This window comes from Cupressus sempervirens, chromosome 2 (genome assembly GCF_028749045.1).
Source record: "Cupressus sempervirens isolate cs-2001-9-10 chromosome 2, ASM2874904v1, whole genome shotgun sequence".
Lineage (NCBI taxonomy): Eukaryota > Viridiplantae > Streptophyta > Pinopsida > Cupressales > Cupressaceae > Cupressus > Cupressus sempervirens.
The window spans coordinates 638,479,465-638,502,154 of NC_143119.1; the positions used below are offsets into that span (position 1 = coordinate 638,479,465).

At 36.1% G+C, this 22,690-nt stretch overlaps 1 protein-coding gene across 4 annotated transcripts; it reads left to right on the forward strand.

Moving 5' to 3' along the window:
* Positions 1–1,559: 1,559 nt before the first annotated feature.
* DEG15 (protease-like protein) lies at positions 1,560–21,179 on the forward strand. 4 transcript variants are annotated; one of them, XM_089814839.1, is made up of 14 exons: positions 1,560–1,699; positions 1,836–1,914; positions 2,530–2,686; positions 2,805–2,852; positions 3,004–3,090; positions 10,196–10,366; positions 10,460–10,597; positions 10,987–11,090; positions 11,447–11,532; positions 11,796–11,890; positions 19,073–19,883; positions 19,969–20,152; positions 20,281–20,375; positions 20,715–21,179. In XM_089814839.1, the coding sequence occupies exons 1-14, from the start codon at positions 1,630–1,632 to the stop codon at positions 21,026–21,028; spliced, it is 2,439 nt and encodes an 812-aa protein (XP_089670965.1). In that variant the 5' UTR covers positions 1,560–1,629; the 3' UTR covers positions 21,029–21,179. The 4 variants fall into 4 exon arrangements, with proteins under 4 accessions (XP_089670965.1, XP_089670968.1, XP_089670967.1 ...); XM_089814842.1 differs by having other exon boundaries at positions 1,868–1,914; XM_089814841.1 differs by having other exon boundaries at positions 1,560–1,695.
* Positions 21,180–22,690: the final 1,511 nt, after the last annotated feature.

The following is a 22,690-nucleotide window of genomic DNA, read 5'->3' on the forward strand; positions in this document are numbered from 1 at the left end:
GACTACAATTGACTAACTAATTGCTCATTTCTCATTTTTTTTGCGATGTGAAAATATTTATTTTAACAACTAATTTGATATGATTGTTGTTGTGTTCAAGACATATTGCTTGATATGCTGAAAATAAAACTATTTGTATATAACATAGGATTTGCCTTTTTTCTTTTGCTCTTTTCAACTATTATTACAAAGCGCTTTGACCTCTGAAGACATCTACTCTCACATATACACAAGCAAGTTGCACAAACACATTGAAAATTAAACTCTTTGTATGCAACATAAGCATTTGTCTCTTTTCAACTATTGTTACATAGAATTTAAGAGGACATCTATTATACCTTATATACAAATAAATCACACAATATAAATATTGTTCATAGATAACTACATGCCTCTTGTCTAAAATTTAATGTGTAAAATAAAATCATAATCATAAAAAATGAGACAAGACAATCCATTAAACATATAGAATAAAAAAACTTTTTTAATGTTGGGGAACCAAAGTTTATATTAATAAAAAAAAACATATTCTTCTATTTAAAAATAAGTACAAGATTATAACATGGAGTTTTTCAACGCATACATATTAATTTAAAAAGAAACTTAGGAATGGAATACAATACAATTCTTAACAAAGCAGGCAAGACAATTAAAAATGGAGTAGAATTCAATTCTCTACAAAGCAGACAAGACAAAGCATTAAGCATTAACATTAATAAACACAGAATAGAATTGAAAGTTTGATTGTCAAAAATGAAATACCATAAAATTCCTAACAAAGTAGACATGACAAAACACAAAAAATAATCCATAATAAAATTCAAAGTGTTTTATCGTCCACAGACCAGAGATAATCTAAATGATAACCAACCAGTTATTTTAACTATTTCAATTAAAATCTTTAAAAAACAGTTCTTAGCATGAAAATTTACAGTTTTGAATGGAATCGAGATAGTGCTGCAACAAATACCATTTCCCTGAATATGGAAGAAATGGAACAAAAATCTCCAACACTGTATAGATCGAGTTTGATTTTGCTTTTTAGGGCACAAAATCAATCAATGTCGTCGATCTTCTCCCACGCTTAGATTTTCAGAATATTATAAATTGAGCAAAAGTCTTAGGGGGGCCCTCTTTCCCTTTGAATTGAAACTGCCCACAACGAGACGCGTGTGAGTTGAAGCACCGCCAGTTTTTTAAAACCAGGCGTTGAGCTACGTCTTTACGTCATAAATCAAATATAAAAACAAAAGATTCTTCTTCAGAAGATAAGATAAGGCCAGCAGGCAAACTTCAATTTTGTTCTGGTAAAAAATAATATAGAGTTGGCAATTATTGGGAGAGAAACTCACCCAATGATTGCCGAAGTATATATTAACGCGATTTTCCGTCATTTGGAGAGCTCTCAAATCCCGGCTATTGGACCTCCTCCACGTCTCTTGCTGCAGCTGCTTTCATCCGGTGGGTCCTCCCAGCGGTTCTTTGATTGGATGTAATGGGGAAAATTGCTGGAAGCTACATCACTCATATATCATTCCGTGTATAGATTCAGAAAGAGTAGAAATTGGGAAGCAAAGTCATTGAAGAGGAGTGTTTAGGAAGCAAAGGTATTGAAGAAGAGGAGTGTAGATGGAGGAGAGGCAGAGGAAAGATGATGGTCGCAGAGCAGCAGTCATGGTGCGGGTGCACGGACCTGTAAGTGGGTAGCTTTTCAACTTTTTCAGTTTTTATAGAACACCCACAAATTTGATTCAATCAATTCTGCATTGTTTTTCGTTTTCTGTTACCTGAGAATCAATCTGGTGCATATGAAAACTGAATGATATTATTTACAGAATCTGAAATTGAAGTTATTCCTTGCTGTCAGGATCCCAAGGGTAGAAAAATGCGAAAACATGCCTTCTATCACTCCGAGTAAGCACCGATTTTACTTCTATTTTGCGTTGTTATTTTCAAAGCACTTGGGATTTGTATGTTTGTTTATTTTTATTGTCTTTTAGCGTTTTCTTCGGCTCTGGTTCTGAAATGCTGCACAAGTTTGTAATTGTTATTTCTGGTCCATATCATTCGAATATGTACACAAAATTGCATCTATTCTTCGGCCTAATAAGCCCCTTGTATGGATAACTTATATACTTAATTGCCATATTTGAAAACCTTATCGTTGAAAGTTATTAAGAATGTGCTTTTCTGTGTACCTGCTGTTAGACTGCCATCGATAAATTCTTGCTTTTTCGACTTAAGACACGATATTCGGAATAAGGAAAATCTTCTCGTCTTTGGAACATTATATTTAATAGGAAGGTGTTAGGCTGAAAAATAACAGGGAGGAATGGAAACCCTATCTTTGAGCATTTTTTTTTATTATGAATATATTTGTTCAAAAAACAATAGGCTTGGAAGAAGGAAAACTCCTTTGAGCATTTTTTTAATATAAATGTCTTTGGTTGAGAAGCAGTAGATATGGAAGAAAGAAAACCCATTGTCTTTGAGCATATTTTTTTAATATAGATATATTTTGAATCTCAGATCTGGCGACACTACTCTTTCTGCCTCGGGGTTGTTGTTGCCCAGTTGCTCAAGCTGGTTGAAGAATGTGAAAAATTCAAATGAACTGATAGTTGTTACCTGTGCATCCATCATTGAGCCTTTCCTGTCTTCACAGGAACGTGGTTTTGCTGCACAGGTTTCAGAAAACGCGTTTATTTGCAATACTAAGTAATTTTTCCTTTGACTTGATTCTACATTAACAGGGAATCTAGTATTTAAATGTGGATTTGATGCATGCCGTATTCTTCATTTAGGGAATTCCAACACTGATATCTGGTGCAGAAATTGATGTTTTGACAGAGGTAAGACATTTCTCAACTTTAACTGTAAGATGAACCTTTGAGAGCAGAGTTTCATTTTGGTCTGAATATTTTTATGTTAAACATATCAAGATAGTGGTTTTCTTTATTGTGTCCAATTCTATCTTGATATAACTATTTCCTAATGATTCAGATCTGCTCAAGGCTTGATAACGGTGATGGGGAGCATCCTAACAGTAGTTATGATCTCTCTTGGTTACCAGCTCATCTTCTAGCTCTGGTGAGTTCTTCAAGATGTTATACTGGTAAGTTGGTCAATGTCTTTCTTTATGTTATACAGAACAACAACATTAAGAGTGGATTTATAAGATACAATAATCATGGCAAACCTGAAGTTAAGGATTGAGTGTTCATATTATACTAGGGTTGTGGGCTCATTTGAACTTGTCTCTTTTCCCATTTACATTAGGTCCTGTTCCTACTCAGTGATGCAGGAGCATCTGTGATGGTGTGTTAACCCATGTTTTCCCTTTGTCAGATGTCGTGTTATCCGAGCGTGTAGGAACTGCTAGTGGTAGTTGAAGCATTTAATGCAAGAGTTTGAAATTCCGAAACATTTAATGCAACAGTTTGAATCTCTAAAGCATCTAGACTTAGGCGCCCCATTTTGAATCTGAAGTTGGTTTGGGCGCTCAAATTAGTATGGCCTTTTTAAATATCTAAGGTGGATCTTCTAAGTTAGTTTTTAGAGAGTTTTAGAAAAGTATTTGGAGAGTTTTTTGGCAAGAAGGAAGAAAGGGAATGCTTGCTGGTGACTCCACATTACTGAAGAGGCTGAGGAACAGGTGCCAAGAAATAGAGAGTAAGAGAGTAAATCCCTTCAGGGAATGTATGTAAACAATATTTGAAATATAATAGAATCTGAAGTCTGCTTTTCGTGTTCGTATTTCCTACGTGTGGCATTTATGTTTTGGTGTTTTTGCTCTGTGCTTGCTGAGAATCTAAGTTATTCAGTAACAAAATTTATTGTGTGTGGAGCATTTCTTTCCATTGTCTTTTTAAGTTAGTCTTGCAGGTTTAGTTTGTCCTGGGTTTGGCTGCAACTCCTCTCTGTCTGATAGGACACAGGGTAGTTGAACTGCACCACTTTGACACTTGAGAGTTTAGAATGATGTAGCAAACATCAAAATCAGATCTAATTCGAGACCTTGCAAACGGGTTTAAGAATATTATAAGCTCTTCTAGACATTTGAAGCCCTACAGATGTCAATCGTGAATCAAATTTATATTTTAAGGGCAAATATTTATATGATATTTGAAGTTCAGATTGACACTCGAGAGTTTTTACATGAAATTAACTTATTTAGGAGTGGGCTCAAATACTTTTTATAAAATATTTGATTGTATTTGGATTGATATTGTATCAATCATTTTCACAAATCAAAATATTTAAAGAGTGAATCGTAAACTGTAAAAGTCTAAAGATAACATTACTTTTGCCACGAGTGAGTTAGGACTTAGTACAACAATGTTAATCCTCATTATATTAGCAGCCAGACTAGAAATTTATGAATGCACCAAAAATGTGGTGAAATTTTGTAGAGAGTACATTAACAATTTGCAATGTACTTCAGCGACAATAATATGAGCAAGAAGCTTTATTTGGTTATATAATAGTTACGACGAGGTTGTAAGGGAGCATCCTTCTAACCTACCAAATTTTAAAAATGCAGAACAATCATAGTCATGAATATTTTCAGAAATTAATAGAACTTCAAAAGTTTACTACCATGAACAATGATCGACATCTAGACTTGAAACAAACTCCCAATTGAAATTTTCCTTGTGCAAGCCTTTGAAGGCTCTGAATAACCAGCCTTTGAAGGCTCTGAATAACCAATTTCAGCTCCATGTTCTCATTCAAAACTTCCACCATGTTGCAACCTGAAAATGAGAGGGAAATTGAGAAGGGTGAGAAGATGCACATTAAGGTGTCAAGCTTGGGAGTATACCAGTCATAAATGCCCATGTCAAATATTGGGATGCTGCAGATGAAGTAATTTTATAGTTGGAGAAAATTCTGATTATAGTTACAGCAGGCATAAATAAATGACTGTCTTTATCTTTTTAATTCTATCCTCACTTTTCATTTTGATCTTTTATCATCCCAACATTGGTATTTGATATAGCTTTTTATCTTTTGAGTCTCACCAAGGAAAAAAATGTGCCTCCCATAATCCCATCTTGATTGATACCAGTCCCTATTCTAGCTGGGATATATGACCATATTCAGAAATGAGCGTTGAAACCTTTTTAAAGAGATACTAATATCATGCATTTGGTGACCACGGAAAACCAAGTATTAAGGTGTTGGCTTACATTACACCCCTTGAGTTGGGATTTGTGTGTGCAACAAAGAAGTGAGTTATGACGAAAAGTTTGTTTTTTCATTTTGTAATAACGATTTCCATTTAGAAAATTCATGGCTCAAGGTGATTTACGGTGAGACAAATTTTGATGTGTTGCACACCCAACATGATACTTGGTTTTGTTTAGGGAGTTGTAGAAGGAGGATCAGCCTCCATGGAGTTTGATTTGGTGGCAATGCAGGAAGAAATCCTTTCAGCAGTTGCTGGAACTTATGTGGCAGCAAGCAGAGGACTACTAGTAACTTGACATCCTTTTGAAGCAAAATCTTGTAGAGAGATTAATGGTATTGTGATTTTAGCCATGGGATTGTCCTGCAGTGCAGAGTTTCCTGGTTCAGTTATCTCATTGGCTTGTTCTTTCAAGTGGCAGCTTCTTTATGTGTGCTTTTATCTTTATACTGAAGGCTGGCCTGTGCTATAAATGTCTCCCCTTTCTGTATGGAAACTTGCTTATTAGAGAGCTTTGGCCAGCTGAATAAAGAATGATTTAACAAATGTGGTAAGATGGGTAAGTTGAAACACTGATCAAAATTTTCAAAATGGCCTTAGTTGGCCTTGTGGCTCCTCATATCGTATTGATCAAAACAAAGAGAACCTCTGTCTCACTGCCTCAGACCTTCACCTATATTTTGTTGATAGCCTTTTCAGCTGTATTTTCAAGTAAACAGCTTTTGCCAGTGAGTGATTTACCATCTTAGCATCAGGATAGCCTCAACTTAATGTGTTTCTGGAGATCAGTTGACATGATATAGTCTTTTTTATGAATTTTTGTGTGTACAATTATCAACTGCCGTACGATTTGTAAGAGTATACAATCAATGATCTTTGCAATGTCCTCTTTCAAAGCTGTCTTTCTTAAATTATCCTTTTCCTGCTCAATCAATCTGTGCATGTTGATTGAGTCCGAAATCTCCATAATGCGGATAAAGGCATTATGGTCATTGGCCTTTAAGCCATTGACAATATTGTCTTAAGTTGTCCCCATATTTGTCTATATCCTCTTTTGTTTTTAACACATTCAGAAACTGATACAGAGGTACTTTGCATGAGAGAATGAACCCCTGTCAAGTTCGCAAGATCTTTCATTATAATCTAAATTGTGGATTTCAAATCAGCTACTGGCCTCCTGTTTAATGTGAAGAGGGATATCAGGATTATCTTGAAGCCTTTTTAGTAATTTACGCTGTGTCAGTCAAAGGATCAAGTTTTAAAGATTGGTGTGGAGTAGGGGATGCCTTAGCTTCTGAGGTGGTTAGCAATTTTTTGTTCATCCCTTCTCACACCATTGTTCATTTGCAAATTTTCCTTCTTTAATTCATTTATGCAAAGATGATTTCATAGTTCTTCATTTGTTCTGTTAAGTTGTTATTGATTTTTTTTTTTTGATCAATTGTTTTTGAAAATTTTAATCATATAATTAATGTATAATTTGTATGAATCATCTAGAATGCATCCATCAACCACAAGAATACTCTGCTATCATCCACTGTTAACTCATTACAAAAATTCTTCTTAGTTGGGTACCAAGACTATTTGGGTACTTGTACATGACTGTTGATTCCATAAACAATTGGTATGAATCATTTTAATGTGTATCTCATTTGAGAATCATTGCATCCATTCTCCAACACCGTTATGCTGGTAATGATGAGAGTTTTGATCGACTTGGGGTCATTAACATTCACTTTCTTGAGCTCTTCTAGATGACAGTGGTTAAAAGAAGGTTTACACCTTGATGTTTTCAGTGGAACATTTTCTGTAGATTCTATGGCATTTTTCTCCTTTGCCTCTTTCTTTTTGTATTAGTCAATCTTGGTCAGTATCTTTGAAATGAAAGATTTTGTTTCATTCAAATAAAAACACATTTACAAAGATTTCATGTTCTTGTAGCCTTTATCATCCAAGAGGTTCTCAGCAGGAATTTAAGACATTTACCCTCTGCAAGAGAGGATTTTGAATTTTCTAATTGGGTTGGTAAAATCAAAATTATTTTTGAGTTCCCTCTGTTTTCTCTCTTCTCATAAATATTTTTTTAAGGAACAACCTGAATCTTGAGCAACCTTGTATTGGTGAGTTTTAGTTTGGCCAAATATACTTTATAATTTTTGTCTAACTCTAAATCTCAAACATAACCATTTATATAATGTGTATTCTATTCATCAGTGTTTATTTCATCAAAGTTTTTTTAACCTGATCCTTGAGTTCATCATAGACACGAGCTTTTGTGGTAATATGCGCTTTTCCCCTCAACTTCACAAACACTCCCTCTTGATCATGATTTTGGGTTTTCCTAGGTCAAATTGGTATTCTCACATCATTTTTCTAAGGCATCTCTATAGCTCGATTTCAATTCTTCAAATTGAAGAGGTAGTTTGATTCAGGTTGCTATTTTAACAGATGTGAACTTAAGTTTGGCTACATTAATGGTAGGAACTCTAGGCAAGAATCTGCTCTTTCAATAATATTGGCATCAGGCATGGAGAAGTAGAACTATCATAGCTGTAGACTCTTATACACATGAAATCTTTGCAATCTTGTAATCACCCAATTCTTAAGGGTCTTTTGGAACAAAAGGGTAACTGATTTCTTTCCAAAGATATCAAACCAGTTTCCTGGTATGCATAAAATACAACATATCTCCATTTAATCAATTCATTGGAATCCTACACATTATCCGACACACCATTAATAATTTGTTTTGTAGCAGGGGAGAAAAGATTGTATGCTTAAAGAGAGGATTTAATCTGGTATGTGGTAAGTATTGGCAGTCAAGGATGTCCCTCTTGAAGCTCTTGACCCACTCGGTGTCAAATCTAACTCATTTCCAGTTATTCTTTATGAGCCTCTGCTTGAGAAATTCAAGATTTAATATCTGCAAAATTTGGGCTTAAAACATCTGGAATTGCATCCAATGCTACATCAGCATTGCCCCTGGCATTGCATTGTTTAATCTCCCCTGAGATTACATTGTTGAATCTCTTTATAAAAAAAATAAAAGTATAAAACTTCGCAAGAAAACGCCAAGGCAGGAATGCATTCTTGAATAGTAGCATTCACAGTCTGGCTTTCAACATTACTCTTCAGAGGAAAGCTTTCATTTTGTTTGCTTAATGTTTCTGCAAAACAGTAATGCTCCATCCTCTATGCATTTACAAAATTGTGCCCCTTTTCTATTTTTCTGCATACTACAGGATACATTTTTAAAACCATACTTTGCATGGCTTTTCCTTTTTATGCATAGATAATAAATGACATCACTCCCTCATTTGGTTGGGAAAACCCATTACAAGGAAATCATCCTCGTTTTAGAAATCTTCTGCAACTTTGGAAGTATTCTTTTCTGAAATATTAGTGGTGATTTTTCACAACTCAAAGCTTGATGTATAGAAGTTAGAGCTGCGGTGCTGCCACTTTGATATTTATTATAATTATAGACATGGAAAAGAGTTCTGCCTTTAGAAGCCATATTATAGATTTATTAAATCAAAAGAAGCTAAGAAATTGTGGTGCTTTCAGCTGCTGTTTGAGATCTCTGCATATGGCTTCATGCAACTGCCTTCCAGCAAAACCCTTAAGAAGTTTGTTGCAAATAATCTAAAGGTTGCGATGTTTTTGGGTTGGGCCTTTCTTTGACTGTTTAAAAAGGTGGAGTGGAGGTTATGTGGGCAGTTAGCAGTGGCTTTGCAATGCATTAGTTTGGCTTGTGGGGTTAACATTTAGTTTTCAGGCATAGCCCATAATGATGAATAAGCTTAGGTCAGTCTAGAGTCTAGACCGTGTGGAAACTTGTATACACATGGATAGATATCAAGCACAGCTGAGATGAAAGTGACATCAAAAGGAATGATTGACCATTATATCAGATCTGATGGTTAGTATTTTTGTTCTTATTTGAATCGGCCCACATTTGTTAACAGCTAAATAGTAGTGAATAGTTTAAGATAAGATAACACCTAAGCATGTCCATTGGTCATCAATGGTGGAGATGAGTGGTGACCTAGATCAGATGGCTGAGGTCAAAATGGGCTAACATAGTTGTACATGTCAAGGGTGAAATGGTGCAACCGATCAGATTACAGTTTATCATGACATGGGCAGAAAATAATTTTGGTTGACCATGGCAGTTAGTGCCACTTTAGTGTTGCGAAAGAGAGACCGATAAATGAAAAATGAAACCCAGGGACCAATTAGATTTGAGGACTCAAGGGATGGATATAAACTATTAAGTTGAATCAAAACAATATGGCTATCAAGAACAACCCTGATAAAAACAGATGATCCAATGGTCCATACATCTTTGGACATAAAGATTTGTGGCAAGTTCTGGTTAATAACAAAAGGATCAAAGCATATATTGGCCAATTAAAAAGTAGGTAGTCAAAAGCAAGTCACTGGATAAGTAATAGCAAACGGCTTCTGGCATAAAGGATTGGTAAAGTTTAGTGCAGAAAGAATTGTTTAGTAATTTTGATATTACGTAAGGCTCTAGAAAGCATGAGGATATGCAGAAATATTTATGCTCGGGTTCAATACGGTTATAATTTTGATGCTAAGTGTTTACATTGTATAATGTATCTCTGAAATGACATTTGTTAAAGTAATGCATAGCCACAGTTAAGCATACTATTATAAAAGTATATGCAGCTCCCACGAAGGCCAAAATACAGAAAGAAGCAGAAACTAATGAACAGGACACGGTTCACATTGTCAGAGGTTTAAATAGTAGTGATACAGATTTTATTGGAAGAGGAAATCAATGTTTACAGCTTCTTAGAAATTAATGCTCAAAAAACTGAGTGCCCATGAATTTTAATGTCTTTAATGCTAATTCCTTGATAGTGACTCTGTTACTGATTACCATAATTATAGGAATTGCTGTATGGTTAACTTAAGCTACAGTCATCCTTCTGGCTTGAAATGTTTAGTCCAGATCTAATTCATAATTTATTTTGAAAGGTGGAAGTACCAGAAGCTGCAGCTGCTTTGCAAGCATTATTGGAAGCTCATGGGGGAACATCTGAGCAAAGTTCTTGGGAAGTAGGTTGGGCTTTAGCTCCTGCAGACAGTGGCACTCAAATGTCTGGGGATATTTCTCAAAGCCAAATAGAAAAGAAGCAAACATCAAAGGTAAAATTTATCTTCTTGTTATTACAACTGTCAAAACTCCTCACATTATCCCATGGATTTCTTGTATCTGATAAAATTAAAATTTATTTTCAGAATGACAATGAAATTCAAGGCTTCAGCACTATTCATCAGTCAGCAAGAGATGGATCAAGTTATTCTAGCTCAGGTGTTGTGGCTATGGCAACAACAAGAATTGCAGTTCTTATCGTGTCATCTTCCGCAAACCTGAAGGTAAAATATTTACTAAAAGTTGCTGCTTTTAAGAATGCATAATTAAATAATCTCCTATATGTAGAGGATATTTCTATTGTAATGTAGGTTTCCTCTTAAGGTGCCTAAGGGTCCATATGCGTTTGATTGATGTGATGGAAATTTCAGAAAGATGATAGGACTGGGGTCTGTTTATCTAGGATGCACATAAGAAGGCAAATGAGAGCTTCTTTGGCAATGAGAACTGTACTAGGCACCAGTTGTTTTTGATGGACATGGAATATACTCATATCAATGTTAAAATTATTACTAGCTGTTTCCTGCATAATAACTTGCAAACATTAATTTGGGCATCCTTAACTATTTGTTTATTTTAAGGAAACATGTTTACTGGGTTAATGTTGATGCAGATAATGCCTGAAATAAGCATATCGGAGCCTCGGAAGAGAGGAGATTTTCTCGTAGTAATAGGTTCTCCTTTTGGGGCCTTGTCTCCATTGCATTTCTATAACAGGTTTCTTTTCTTCTTTGACATTCCTGTTTTGTACTGGAGACCCAAGTTCAAATCCCTAAGTGATATCTAAGGTCAAAGTCTAAGTGGTGGTGACTCTTGGTCTTCCACTTTCTGGCTCATAGTAGTAATTTGTAAGTTGTAATTTAAATGTAAATGCCCATAAATAGCTTAGTATCAGTATCAGTTGGCTAGGATGCTACTTTAGCTATATTTGCAGAATAGCATAAAGTATTAAAAGACATAGAGAAATTGTTGTATGTCATTTTGATTATTTAGAAACTACCTCCATAGTATGCAAAATACATGCAACTTTAAGCTTCATTTTTTTCTGATCTTACATTGCTGATTGTTATCAGCATATCAATGGGCATTGTTGCTAATTCATGGCCTCCAGCATCTAGCCAGACATCATTATTAATGGCTGATATTCGCTGTCTTCCTGGTGAGATATGCTAGCAATGGTTTCTTTAAATCATATGCTTGTCAAGAAATGACCCCTTTAGATTTTTAAGGCTTCTGCAATCTGTAATATTAGAATGCAATTTTTAGAAAAACAGTGAAAATTTAAATAGAGATTTCAGATCACACCACATGATTCGTTAGCAGGAAGAATACTACAATTAAATTTTTTTGATGCAATTCTCCATTGATTTGATTTCTAACCATAGTTTATTGCTATTTTTCATTTGTGATCTTATGTTCCAGGAATGGAAGGTAGCCCAGTTTTTAGTGACCAGGGCAATCTCATTGGGATCCTTACTAGACCTCTCCGGCAGAGAGGTGGTGGTGCAGAAGTTCAGGTACCTATGATCCTTTTCTTTGGTGGTATCCCAAGGAATAAAATATACAATATGTGGGCCAGTTCTAAGCAAGACAGACAGAATTAGAAATTTTTTTTTTTTTTTTTGGTCGGTAATAAGTTTTTTTATATATATTATTGAAATATCAACATTACAGAATTACATACAAGCTTCAAAAAAGCCAGCCTTTTCACATACTTGCTACTTTACTAGAAACCTTTATAATTTACAAGTAACCTATCCTCTACCCCTCCGCCTCTTTTCATGATAAAACCACCCCAAATACATCTAAGCCATTAATAATTTGGCTTTATCGGATACATCAAAAAGAAACAAAATCATAAAGTTCATCATTTGAGATTTCCCAACTTTCGCTTTTTCCTTGTTGTTGCTTGGCCCTTGCCTTGTCACGACCATCTTCCTACATTCACTTCTCTGCTTGAATTTCCTAGTCATCCGTGGCTTGCCATCAGACTATCATTTTACTCTTTTAGTTAAACTGCTTAGCTTCTTGGTTCCTTTGCCATCCTCAAAATCTCCCTTCCTTAGTCAATGAAAACACGTTTGTCGATTTTACCCACAAACAAAAATGTTAAACAAAATTGCCATTCTTCCCCTTCTACTTCATCATTCTTCCATCCTCACCGGGATTTTTACCCTGTCCATCCTCCTTATCCTTCTTGCACCAACACTTCTCCTCTTCTTTGGGTGGTTTATGAAAAAACCTCTAACCCTTTGCCCACTCTCCTACAAGAAGCATTCAATTTCTGTCACAAATTTTGCCCATACCTACTTTTTTTTTTCTTTATAAACTTCCTTATCAACTCTTGTCGGCCACCACAGGAAACCCACTCTCCCTCTTCTCATTCCTTCTTCATAGTCTCCATAGCACTCACTGTAGTCAAAGCCTTTCCCCAACCAGGGCCATTCCAAAAGGGATTCCATTCACACAATTAAATCAGTAGGAAACTAGTTTTTCATCACCCACTCCACCTCATCCACTGGGCTTGCAATTTCCAATCCCCATGCCACTAGAATTGCCGCAATGTCTGCGTTGATCTTCCAATGATGTGTGGAATTTTGGAAAAGCTTTCCATCTGTCTCTTTCACAACTTTCATCACTCCCAACATTGGGCATTTTAACAGCAATTTCAACCGTTTGTCCTGCATCTGTCCAAAAAGGGCTTTCTATTGTTGATTTATTCGAAAGGTAAATGTCGCCTTCATTTGCTATCAAATTCGTCACTTTCACTTCTTTCAGTTTACTGTTTTAGGTGGTTAGACTTGCTTTCCTATCATTAATTTATAATGCTTTCTGACTACCTTCCCCTTGAAGCCAATGTCCCATCATTTCTCCGCACATATCAAATAGGCCGCTTGCCCTCTTTTGTCATAATGAAGATCATAATTGCCGATCTTCCAAATCTCTTCCTCCCTTTTACAGACAATCCTTTATGACATTAGTCATCATTCCTTACTTTCTCCAAAGCCTTCGACCTGCCTTAAAAAAGGTCACCATTTAATCAAAAGCTAAATTTCTACTTCCTCCGGAATTACCCAACGGTTACAAAATTCAAAAATTGGCTTTCCTTCATCTGCTAAACCTACTGCCCACTTTGACAAAGCATCTGCGTCTCTATTTGCTTCTCTAAAAACATGATATATTTTAAACTCCTCAAAATCATTCAACTCGTCCATAATAGATTCCAAATTTTTTTCTAAGTGCTATGCATGGATTGAATTCTTACTCACCGCCTGCATCACCACCATTGAGTCTCCTTCTAAAATAATTTTTCTCCCTCCACATCTTTTTATACATTTTAAGGTTAACAATGCAGCTTGGAACTCCGCTTCATTATTTATCCCATCTTTCAGTTTTAATGCTCCATAAGCCACTATATTCCCTAAATTGTCCTTTACAATTCATCCTACACCTGAGCTCCCAGGGTTTCCTTTAGAGGCTCCATCAAAATTTACTTTTAACCAGCCCAATTCAAGAGCTACCCACTTCGCCTCCTCCCTTCTCTTGGCTTTGGAATTTGCTATTCCTATAGCTCCAACCTTTCCAATTTTAATCCCTGGCCACCTATTCTGAATTGCCCTATCAGTGTTCATGAACACACAATTTGATAATTTTTTTCTAAAGATTGCTGCATTCACCACTTCTTCAATAGAATGATCTAATCGTTTTAAAAGCTGATCTATTGTCTCTAATCTATCTTGAAATATCCTCCTATTTTGTTCCTTCCAAACCTCCCATATCACAATTGAGGGGCAAATTCTCCAAATGCATTCTAAACAATTTCTTTTTCCTCCCCTCAGCCATGAAATGAAAAAGACCTTGAGAGAGGGGCTCCATGGTCCTATCCAACCCAGTTTTCCTTGCAGATGACTCCAACATTTTGCTGCTATATCACAGTTTAGCAATAAGTGATCGACTGATGGGGAGAAAATCTTCTAACCCTAGATCCTAATTTCTTCTAGGATCACTTGGACTCTCACTGAGTCTCCTAGGGTATCTCACTGACCCTAACTAGAGGAACCAATTTCACTTGCTCTCTCTCTAAGACTTCCTTCCCATCAAAATATTTCACCTCTCACTCTAATCTTCTCTCCATGACTGAATAGAGTCAGTCATGCCCTCTCTCTCCATCTTTCCTACTCTACAAGCTCCTTAGCCAGGCCACGCATGCTCGCCTAAGACTTGTTTTCTCCAGTGACTAGTCTTTCCAAGGACATGAACACAGAAACAGAACACCTATACGCAATGAATACTTCTTGACTTTCACTCTCCATGAGACTGACAATGAGAGTCAAAAGGTATCCATGCTACAGAGATTTTACAGGAAACAAAATGCTATTCTACTGTAGTCTACTAGCAAACATAAACAATTTGAAGATTACACAAAACACACAAAAAACTCCTTCTTTATTGAAAACTGGTAAACTACATTACAATCAGAAAAAAACTTTCACTGGCTCTCTAACTCCTATCTTCTAACCAAACCTAACTTCCAACCAACCCTCACTGAATTCTCCGCTTCATGTATATATCACCTCCAGTTTTTCCTATGCAATCATGTTGCATCATTCTTTTTCTGTAACTCTGCGTATTCCTCTCTATAACCGTCGACGTAACTATTCATACTGGTTGCCAACGTGACTGCCAATTATCTCAACGTGGCCTCTTCTTTAATGTAACCGTTTCTCAGTCATCTACCAGCCTGTGGATTCTAACAACCTCGGCTCTTCATCTTCTCTCTGCAACTATTGACGATGTCATCATCAACCTGGTTGTCAACGTGGATCATCTCTTTTCCTTCGTGGCACTGACTTTTCAACTTCCCTCTGCTACGTGGACAAGTCAACCTGTCTTATTGTTTGAGCAGCGACATCATAACTCCTGGATCACTCTGATAAACTACTAGGGCTCGGAGCTAAAACCCTAGGTGCTCCGCACCATCGACATTCTCCACATCCTTCCCACACATAAAACATTTTGTAGGGCCCTGAAAACCAAATTTTCATCTTCTCTCCTCTGTTAAGATTCTTCCTTGAATTGCTAGCCATGCAAATGTGCTAGCCTTTGGGAGAATTTCTTTACTCCAATATAAATCCCCTGCCTCAAGACATTCATCCATCCTAGAATCCAAAATTTCATATCCTAGCTTAACTGAGTATTTAACCGAGGTTGCTGCACATCAGCTAATCTTATCGTCCTTATTTAGTATGCAAACCTTTCTACCCTTGAAGATCTCCCCAAGGGAGTGTTGCTCTCCATTTGAAAGACCCTCCACTCGCCAATCTTTCCATTGCCATATTTTCCCTAAAACCCCTATCATTTTCCACCACTTAATTTCTGACATTCCTGTCCCACATATCACATAAAATCCGTTTCAAGTCTTCATCACCACATTCCTCATCTAAAGATTTGTTTCCGTTCCATGAATCCTCCCAAAATTTTGCCCTATTGCCATTTCCTATGACCCAAGAGATATGGTCAGTAATGACATGTCTGCATGAAAGTATAAAATTCCATATTGCAGAGCCTCTATTGGATTTTGAATAGTTAATCCGTAAATTCTTATTGGAATCCAAATATTTTGCCTTTAAAATCCTCATCCACAATTGCTCAACATCATTTGCTAACTGCCACACCAACTTAGCCCCTAAAGCTATATTCATTGTATTCCAGTCTCTAATGCCTACCCCTCCAAACTTCTTAGGCCTACAAATTTTCTCCCATTTTAGTAAAGGCCACTTTTTTTCCTCCCTTGCCCCACTCCAAAAGAATTTCTTCATTTGCCTTTCCACTTAATTTATCACCTTCTTTGAAAATTTTAAACACATCTTTGAGAAAATTGGCACTGATGAAACCACAGATTTTAACATCAAAATCCTACTTGTTGAAATTAGCCATTTACCTTTCTAGCCTTCCATTCTCCTCAGACATTTCTCAGCTAATCCCTTCCAAAACTTCCATTATTTTGTCCATGGAATAAAGGGATTCCCAAATATTTACTTGGGAGAGAACCTTGCCTTATATTTAGAATTCTTCCTATAGCTCTTCTTCTAGAAAGAGGGGTGTTAAAGAAGAAAATTTCAGACTTTGCCCAATTTATTTTTTATCCTAAAACTTTCCCATAAATTTTTAGAGTTTTCTTCATAACTCTAGCTTCCCTCTTTGAGGCTGCTCCTGTAAGGCAGGTGTCATCCACAAACTATAAATGTGAAATTGGGTCCAATCCCCTTGCAACCTTAACCCCTTTCCATTGGCCCTTAGCCCTTCTTTCTGTAATTAGCCTCCCTAGAACTTCAGCCAAAATTATAAATAGGAAAGGAGACAGAGGATCTCCCTATCTTATCCCTTTTCTAATTCGGAAAAACCTTGGGAACTTCCATTAACCAACACTAAGAACCTAACTGAATTTAGACAGCCTTTTACCCAACTAATCCAATCCTCTTTGAAACCAATTTTTTTCAAAACTTTAAATTAAAAAGCTCTATTTACCTCATCATAAGCTCTTTTTATATCCAACTTGACCATCATTTTGCACAATTTGTTTGTTCTGACCGAGTGGATCATTTCATGAGCTATAATCAGCCCTTCAAAAATTGATCTTCCTGGAGCAAATCCACTTTATTCTTCTGAGATTACATCATTTAGCACCTCTTTTAGCCTATTAGCCACAACCTTTTATATGATTTTATACACAATATTATATAATGAGATAGGTCTAAAGTCCTCAAAAGAGTTACATTCCTCCTTTTTAGGAACCAGTGCAATAAAAGTGTTATTTAAATCTTTTAGAACAAACCCACCTCTTCTTGATTCCTCAACCATTTCCCATATTTCATCTTCTATACATTCCTGAATGATTCTAAAGGAACTTCCTGTAAATCCATTAGGCCCTAGACTCTTGTCTTTCCCTAACCCCCATAGCGCTTTTTGCATTTCTTCTTTAGAGACTACAGCATTTAACTTTGCATTTTGCTCATTAGTAATGCATTTTTTAATACATTCCAGAACCTCCTCATTTAAATCCTCCCCTCTTTCCTCTGTTCCACCTCTATCCTTGAAGAACTTAACTGCAGCCTTTTTCATCAAGATTGGGTCATTTATTACCTCACCTTCTCCATTCTCAATTAAGAAGATTTTATTGTGAGCTCTTCTGACTTTTACTGAATTATGGAAAAACTTAGTGTTCCTATCCCCTTCTTTTAGCCACATTTCCCTTGACTTTTGCCTCCAAAACATTTCTTCTCTTAACAGGGTCTCATCATACTCTTTTTTAAGCCTCTTTTCATTCTTAAAATCCTCCTCATTTGTTCCTCCCTAAATTATCTTATCATTCAAGATTTTAAATTCTGCTTCCAAGTCGTCTTTCCTTTTAAAGATGTTTTGGAAAGATTGTTTGTTCCACACCTTCAATTTTCCTTTTATAAATTGAAGCTTCTTAAATATCTTAAAAGCCATGTTTCCTTCCCTCTTCGGAGAACTTTCTACCATTTCCTTGAAACCATCCGCCCTCATCTTCATAGCTTCAAATTTGAAAGGGCATCGATCAGAAGTTAGTTTCTCTTGTAATCTCAGACTAATGGGAAAGTGATCAGACCCATGAATAGGCAGAATCTCAGCTTCCATAGACCAATCAACTTTAGTCCAACACCCCCCCCCCCAAAAGGAACCTATCCAGTTTTTCAGCAATATCTACAGACCCTTGCCTCCTATTGTTCCATGTAAAGTCCCCCTGTTTGAAGGGAATATTAATAAGTCCATTATCCATAACAAAAGATGAGAAGTCCTCCTGTGAGGTTGATCTCCAACTCTTACCTCCCTTTTTTTTCATCTAGGTATAAGATAGCATTGGAATCCTCTCCTACTATGGTGATTTCATCTTGTAAGATTTCCAGCAAATCTGTAAGTGTTTTCCAAAGTTCTCTCTTCTCTCTGCTCTGAATTGGGTCATATACATTAATGACATTTAAGTTATATCCCAATTGTTTTGAGGAGACCTTTAACCACTGCCAATTCCTTTCGGACTGCATTTCAGAATTAGAATATTATTTGCTTTGGCGACATGATTGTACTTTTTTGGCCACGTATAAGTTTTGATTTCTTAGTATGGATTGTTTTCCAATATCATATGTCCAAATTTCTTAAAGTTTGTGTTTAATGGGTCACTACTGTTGTAAGATTGAATAATCAATTTGTTAAGACAACCTTGGTACTGGTTTAGGAATTAGCCTTTTAAGATGTTTGTTTAAATGTCAACCATTAGAGAAGTTTACAAATGACTGTACCTGCATATGCTTTAACATATATTTTTTATATTATTATTTATTTTACCTAAAAAAAATTCCAGTTTTAAGGCCTTATTGGCTTTGGTTTTTTGACAAAGTTACCTGCAGACAGGGTGATATCAGTATGGGGACATAGATGGGAACATCATTCAAATTAGGTTACAAATAGAGTAGGTTCAACTTATTATACATAAAGCTAGTCACCAGCAACTATGGGTTCAGGGATGGGGATAGGAACATAGTGCTTATTCCTATACTAGAGTTTCCTGGTAAATACGTTTTTATAATTTTTGCTTTTGACCATAAACAGTTAGGGAACATGAAATGCTTTTGAGTGTCATATTTCAGTGTATATTACAAGGCATTTTTTTTTGGCAGCTTGTGGTAACATGGGATGCTTTAGCACCAGCCCTAGGCGAACTGCAACTACTTCACCCGGAAAAATTCAGAATGCCAAAAAAATTGCAAGTAATGCACCGAGAAAAAGTCAAAATGCCAGAAAGGAATATGCATCTTTCTTCACCAGGTTGTGAGAAAGAGAGCAAACAGTCTCAATCTGTATATTGGAGCAGTGAGCAAGGACTTCAATGCTTTGCATCCAATTTTTCAAGTGCTTCTGAAATTGATCATGCCATGGCATCAATTGTGCTTGTCACTGTTGGTGATGGAGCATGGGCATCAGGTATAGTATTAAATGATAATGGTCTTGTTTTAACCAATGCTCATCTTTTGGAGCCTTGGCGATTTGGCAAAACACCTCCTTTAAATAAGCATGAAGATGCTAGACAAAAAACATTTGACAGATATTCAGAGAAATCTAGGTCACAACCCTTGACTGGTGAATGTAATGCTCGGGAAGAAAACCAAGTGAGCGATTCACCATATTCTGCAGCACTGCTAAATGAACATTGCGAAAAAGTTTTTCCTAGTGACCAACTTATTACACATTCAACTTTGGATTTTAGTTACCGAAGCTACAGAAGGATTCGGGTGAGACTGGACCATGTGCATCCTCGTTCTTGGTATGATGCCAAGGTTGTTTATGTCTCTAAAGGACCTTTGGATATTGCACTGTTGCAGATTAAGTCGGTTCCAAGTGAGCTATACCCTATTGTTCCTGAAGAAAAATGTCCGTATCCAGGTTCCAAAGCATTTGTCATTGGACATGGTCTTTTTGGGCCCCGTTCAGGTAACAATCAAGTTATTATGTTAATTTATGTTTTTTCATGAGTTATTCCCTAATAGATAGACCTGGTTTGCTTGAATTTGCATAGATCTCTGTCCTTCTGTCAGTGCTGGGGTTGTGGCGAAAGTTGTTAAGACTAGAAGGCCACATGTATCAGAAGAGTTCAGTGAGGAGTATCCTGCAATGCTTGAGACAACAGCCGCAGTACATCCTGGTGGCAGTGGGGGTGTGGTAGTCAATTCATGGGGAAGAATGATCGGGTTGGTGACAAGGTACTACACATTTATATTCTTTCAAAATGCTTCTATAGATCACCTGGACAGGAAACTTTTGTAGAAAGCTATAGATATATATTCTACATTTACCAAATATTTTCATTGAATTAAATTTTTTATTGCAGTAATGCAAGGCATAGTGGAGGAACAGTCATCCCGCATTTGAATTTCAGCATACCCTGTGCAGCACTCAAATCAGTATTTACATTTGCTAAAGGGGGTAAGTAATTTCAGCAAGTCTGTTGCAAAATTGTTTAAGTACCAGGGGAAGCTTGTAGAAGTTCAGGAGTATATCTCAGGTGAAGATACAATAATTTTATTAATGAGTGCAGTTTCAACTTTCTAGTTATTTATTTGTATTTCATGGTTTTTTTTTCTGACTGACCAAGGTTTACCTGTTTTGGTTAACCACCTCAAGTTTGTCTGTTTTATAGTTTTTGTTTAGATATTTTTTTATTTAATTTCCTTCTAACACTTGTCACTATTATAACTTGCTGTACTTTGCCATCTTTAGCCAGTTGAGGACATCAATAATTCTTTCTTCTTCTGACCTTTGCAGACACAAAGGATCTGTCCATATTGTATAACATTGATAAGCCAAATGAATTACTATCTGCTGTGTGGGCATTGGTACCTCCAACACCTCCAAGGCCATCACCATCTCTTCCTTTTTTACCAGATGTTTTGAAAGATGATAAAAGATCACCAGATGGTGTGCAGAAAGGTTCTCGTTTTGCAAAATTTGTAGCTGAAAAGGGTGCGGAGCTTGCTTTCAAGCAGGACAGGCATCAAAGGCTGGTCAGGCGGCATAGCTTAGAGGAAATTCCAATTAGAACATCAAGAGTTGGTGATTTTTTACAGAGTAGATTATGATATTGCACAAAGCAAATGCAATAAGCTTTTTGTATTTCCTGTATAAATTAATGAAAATTAATTTTAGAACCATACAAAATAATTTATGGGTTGAAAATTTTGAATGAGAACCAATTTTACTGTCGGCCAATACATTTGTTGATTATTGAAATTGGTGTGCATATCTTGCCACTTCACAGGCATTCTTGATATGGTGGTACCCTTTGCATAAGCATTGCCCAATCAAGAGCAAAATCATGTTATTATAAAAAACAAGTATGATGGCTTTATTTCATAGTTCACAGGAGACACGTCTCCTAACCCCCACCACCCTGTCCCCTACCCCACTTGAGATGTGTCTTAGAGATGAGACATGTTTCTGATACTGGAGACGTTCCCAGAAATGTTCTGACGCACAGGGTTGTTCTGGTCACTGTCCCCCATTATCTCCAAATTCTCCTGACCAAATTTTGACACCTCCTGCCAGAGAATATAGGGCATAAGATTTAATGGAAAACTCTGATTCTTATTCTTGGTCATTACCCTTGCAAAATCATTATTACTTATCTGTTAGTAATGATCGATACCCACTATAAGCTTCTGATTAATTTCCTCAATTGCCTCTCTTAAAAGACTTGTTAATGATGTACAATTATTCACTTTTCTTTAATGTCATGATATACCAACAGCTGTTCCTACTAAAGAGGCCAACAGAATGGTAATAAGAGATCTTTGTGTAACATTAATTCAATTATTGAAAATAATGGAAGCCATTGAGTATCTCTTGCCTTATCTTATAGGGAGACATCCATGCAAACCTCCTCCACTTTCAGAACTATACAAAATTTCTCTTAACTAGGTATCTCATATTCTTCAGCAGTTGTATCTGCATCAAACTATCAATAGTTTCGATTTTCAGTATGTAATGATAATCTCAATATGAAATATGTAGTGTGAGTTTTGAACCCTTTGACTATTGACATGTGTATTTAAACTTTACCACTGTTCTTGTTTTCAAGTTCTTATGTCATGACATTTTCCAGAAATTATTAATTATATTAAAAAATTGGCATCTCCAAGCACCCTCTCTCCTATTTTGAAAATTAGCTGTAGTGGTTACAGTACCAGTCTGTGGAATCTCAGAGTACGCCCAACTTCTGCTAACCTTGCTTTATTTGCAATTTTGCGTTGATATGTGTTTCTCCAAAGATATAAAAATTTACACAGAAAATCAAGGTAAAAAGCTTTTGAAAACAAATATGAATTGCATTTGTCAAATTCATTTACTTTGAAGATATTGGTGACATTAATAGGTAATATAGAATCCTAAGTTTTTATCTCTTTTGAAACTGTGAGCAAGTGTGTGTTTGCAAATAACTCAGGTCGTGATGCATAGCTGTTAATTTTATAAATTACCTCCTTTTTTCCTGTAATGTGGGTGGCAGCTCACGTTTTACAACTTTTAGAAAATATTGAGTTGCTGTTTTTATATGTTATGTATCTAGTATCTAGGCAAGCAGGGAGATGATACATTACATGAAGGTAACTGGTCAGGGTCTTTGTTGTTTGCCATTCGATCTTTACTTGCATTTGAGATCAACTAATTTTTCAAATTGATTGATAGAAATTTATATTTTGTTTTTACACAAATCCCCCATGATTGTAGAGGGATAGTTATAATTT

Excerpts from the sequence above, each read along its gene's own strand:
- DEG15 (XM_089814839.1), top strand. The coding sequence starts at position 1,630 with ATGGAGGAGAGGCAGAGGAAAGATGATGGTCGCAGAGCAGCAGTCATG. Across the intron at positions 1,915-2,529 it reads CATGCCTTCTATCACTCCGA|ATCTGGCGACACTACTCTTT; the intron begins GTAAGCACCGAT and ends TTTGAATCTCAG. Across the intron at positions 10,367-10,459 it reads AAAAGAAGCAAACATCAAAG|AATGACAATGAAATTCAAGG; the intron begins GTAAAATTTATC and ends ATTTATTTTCAG.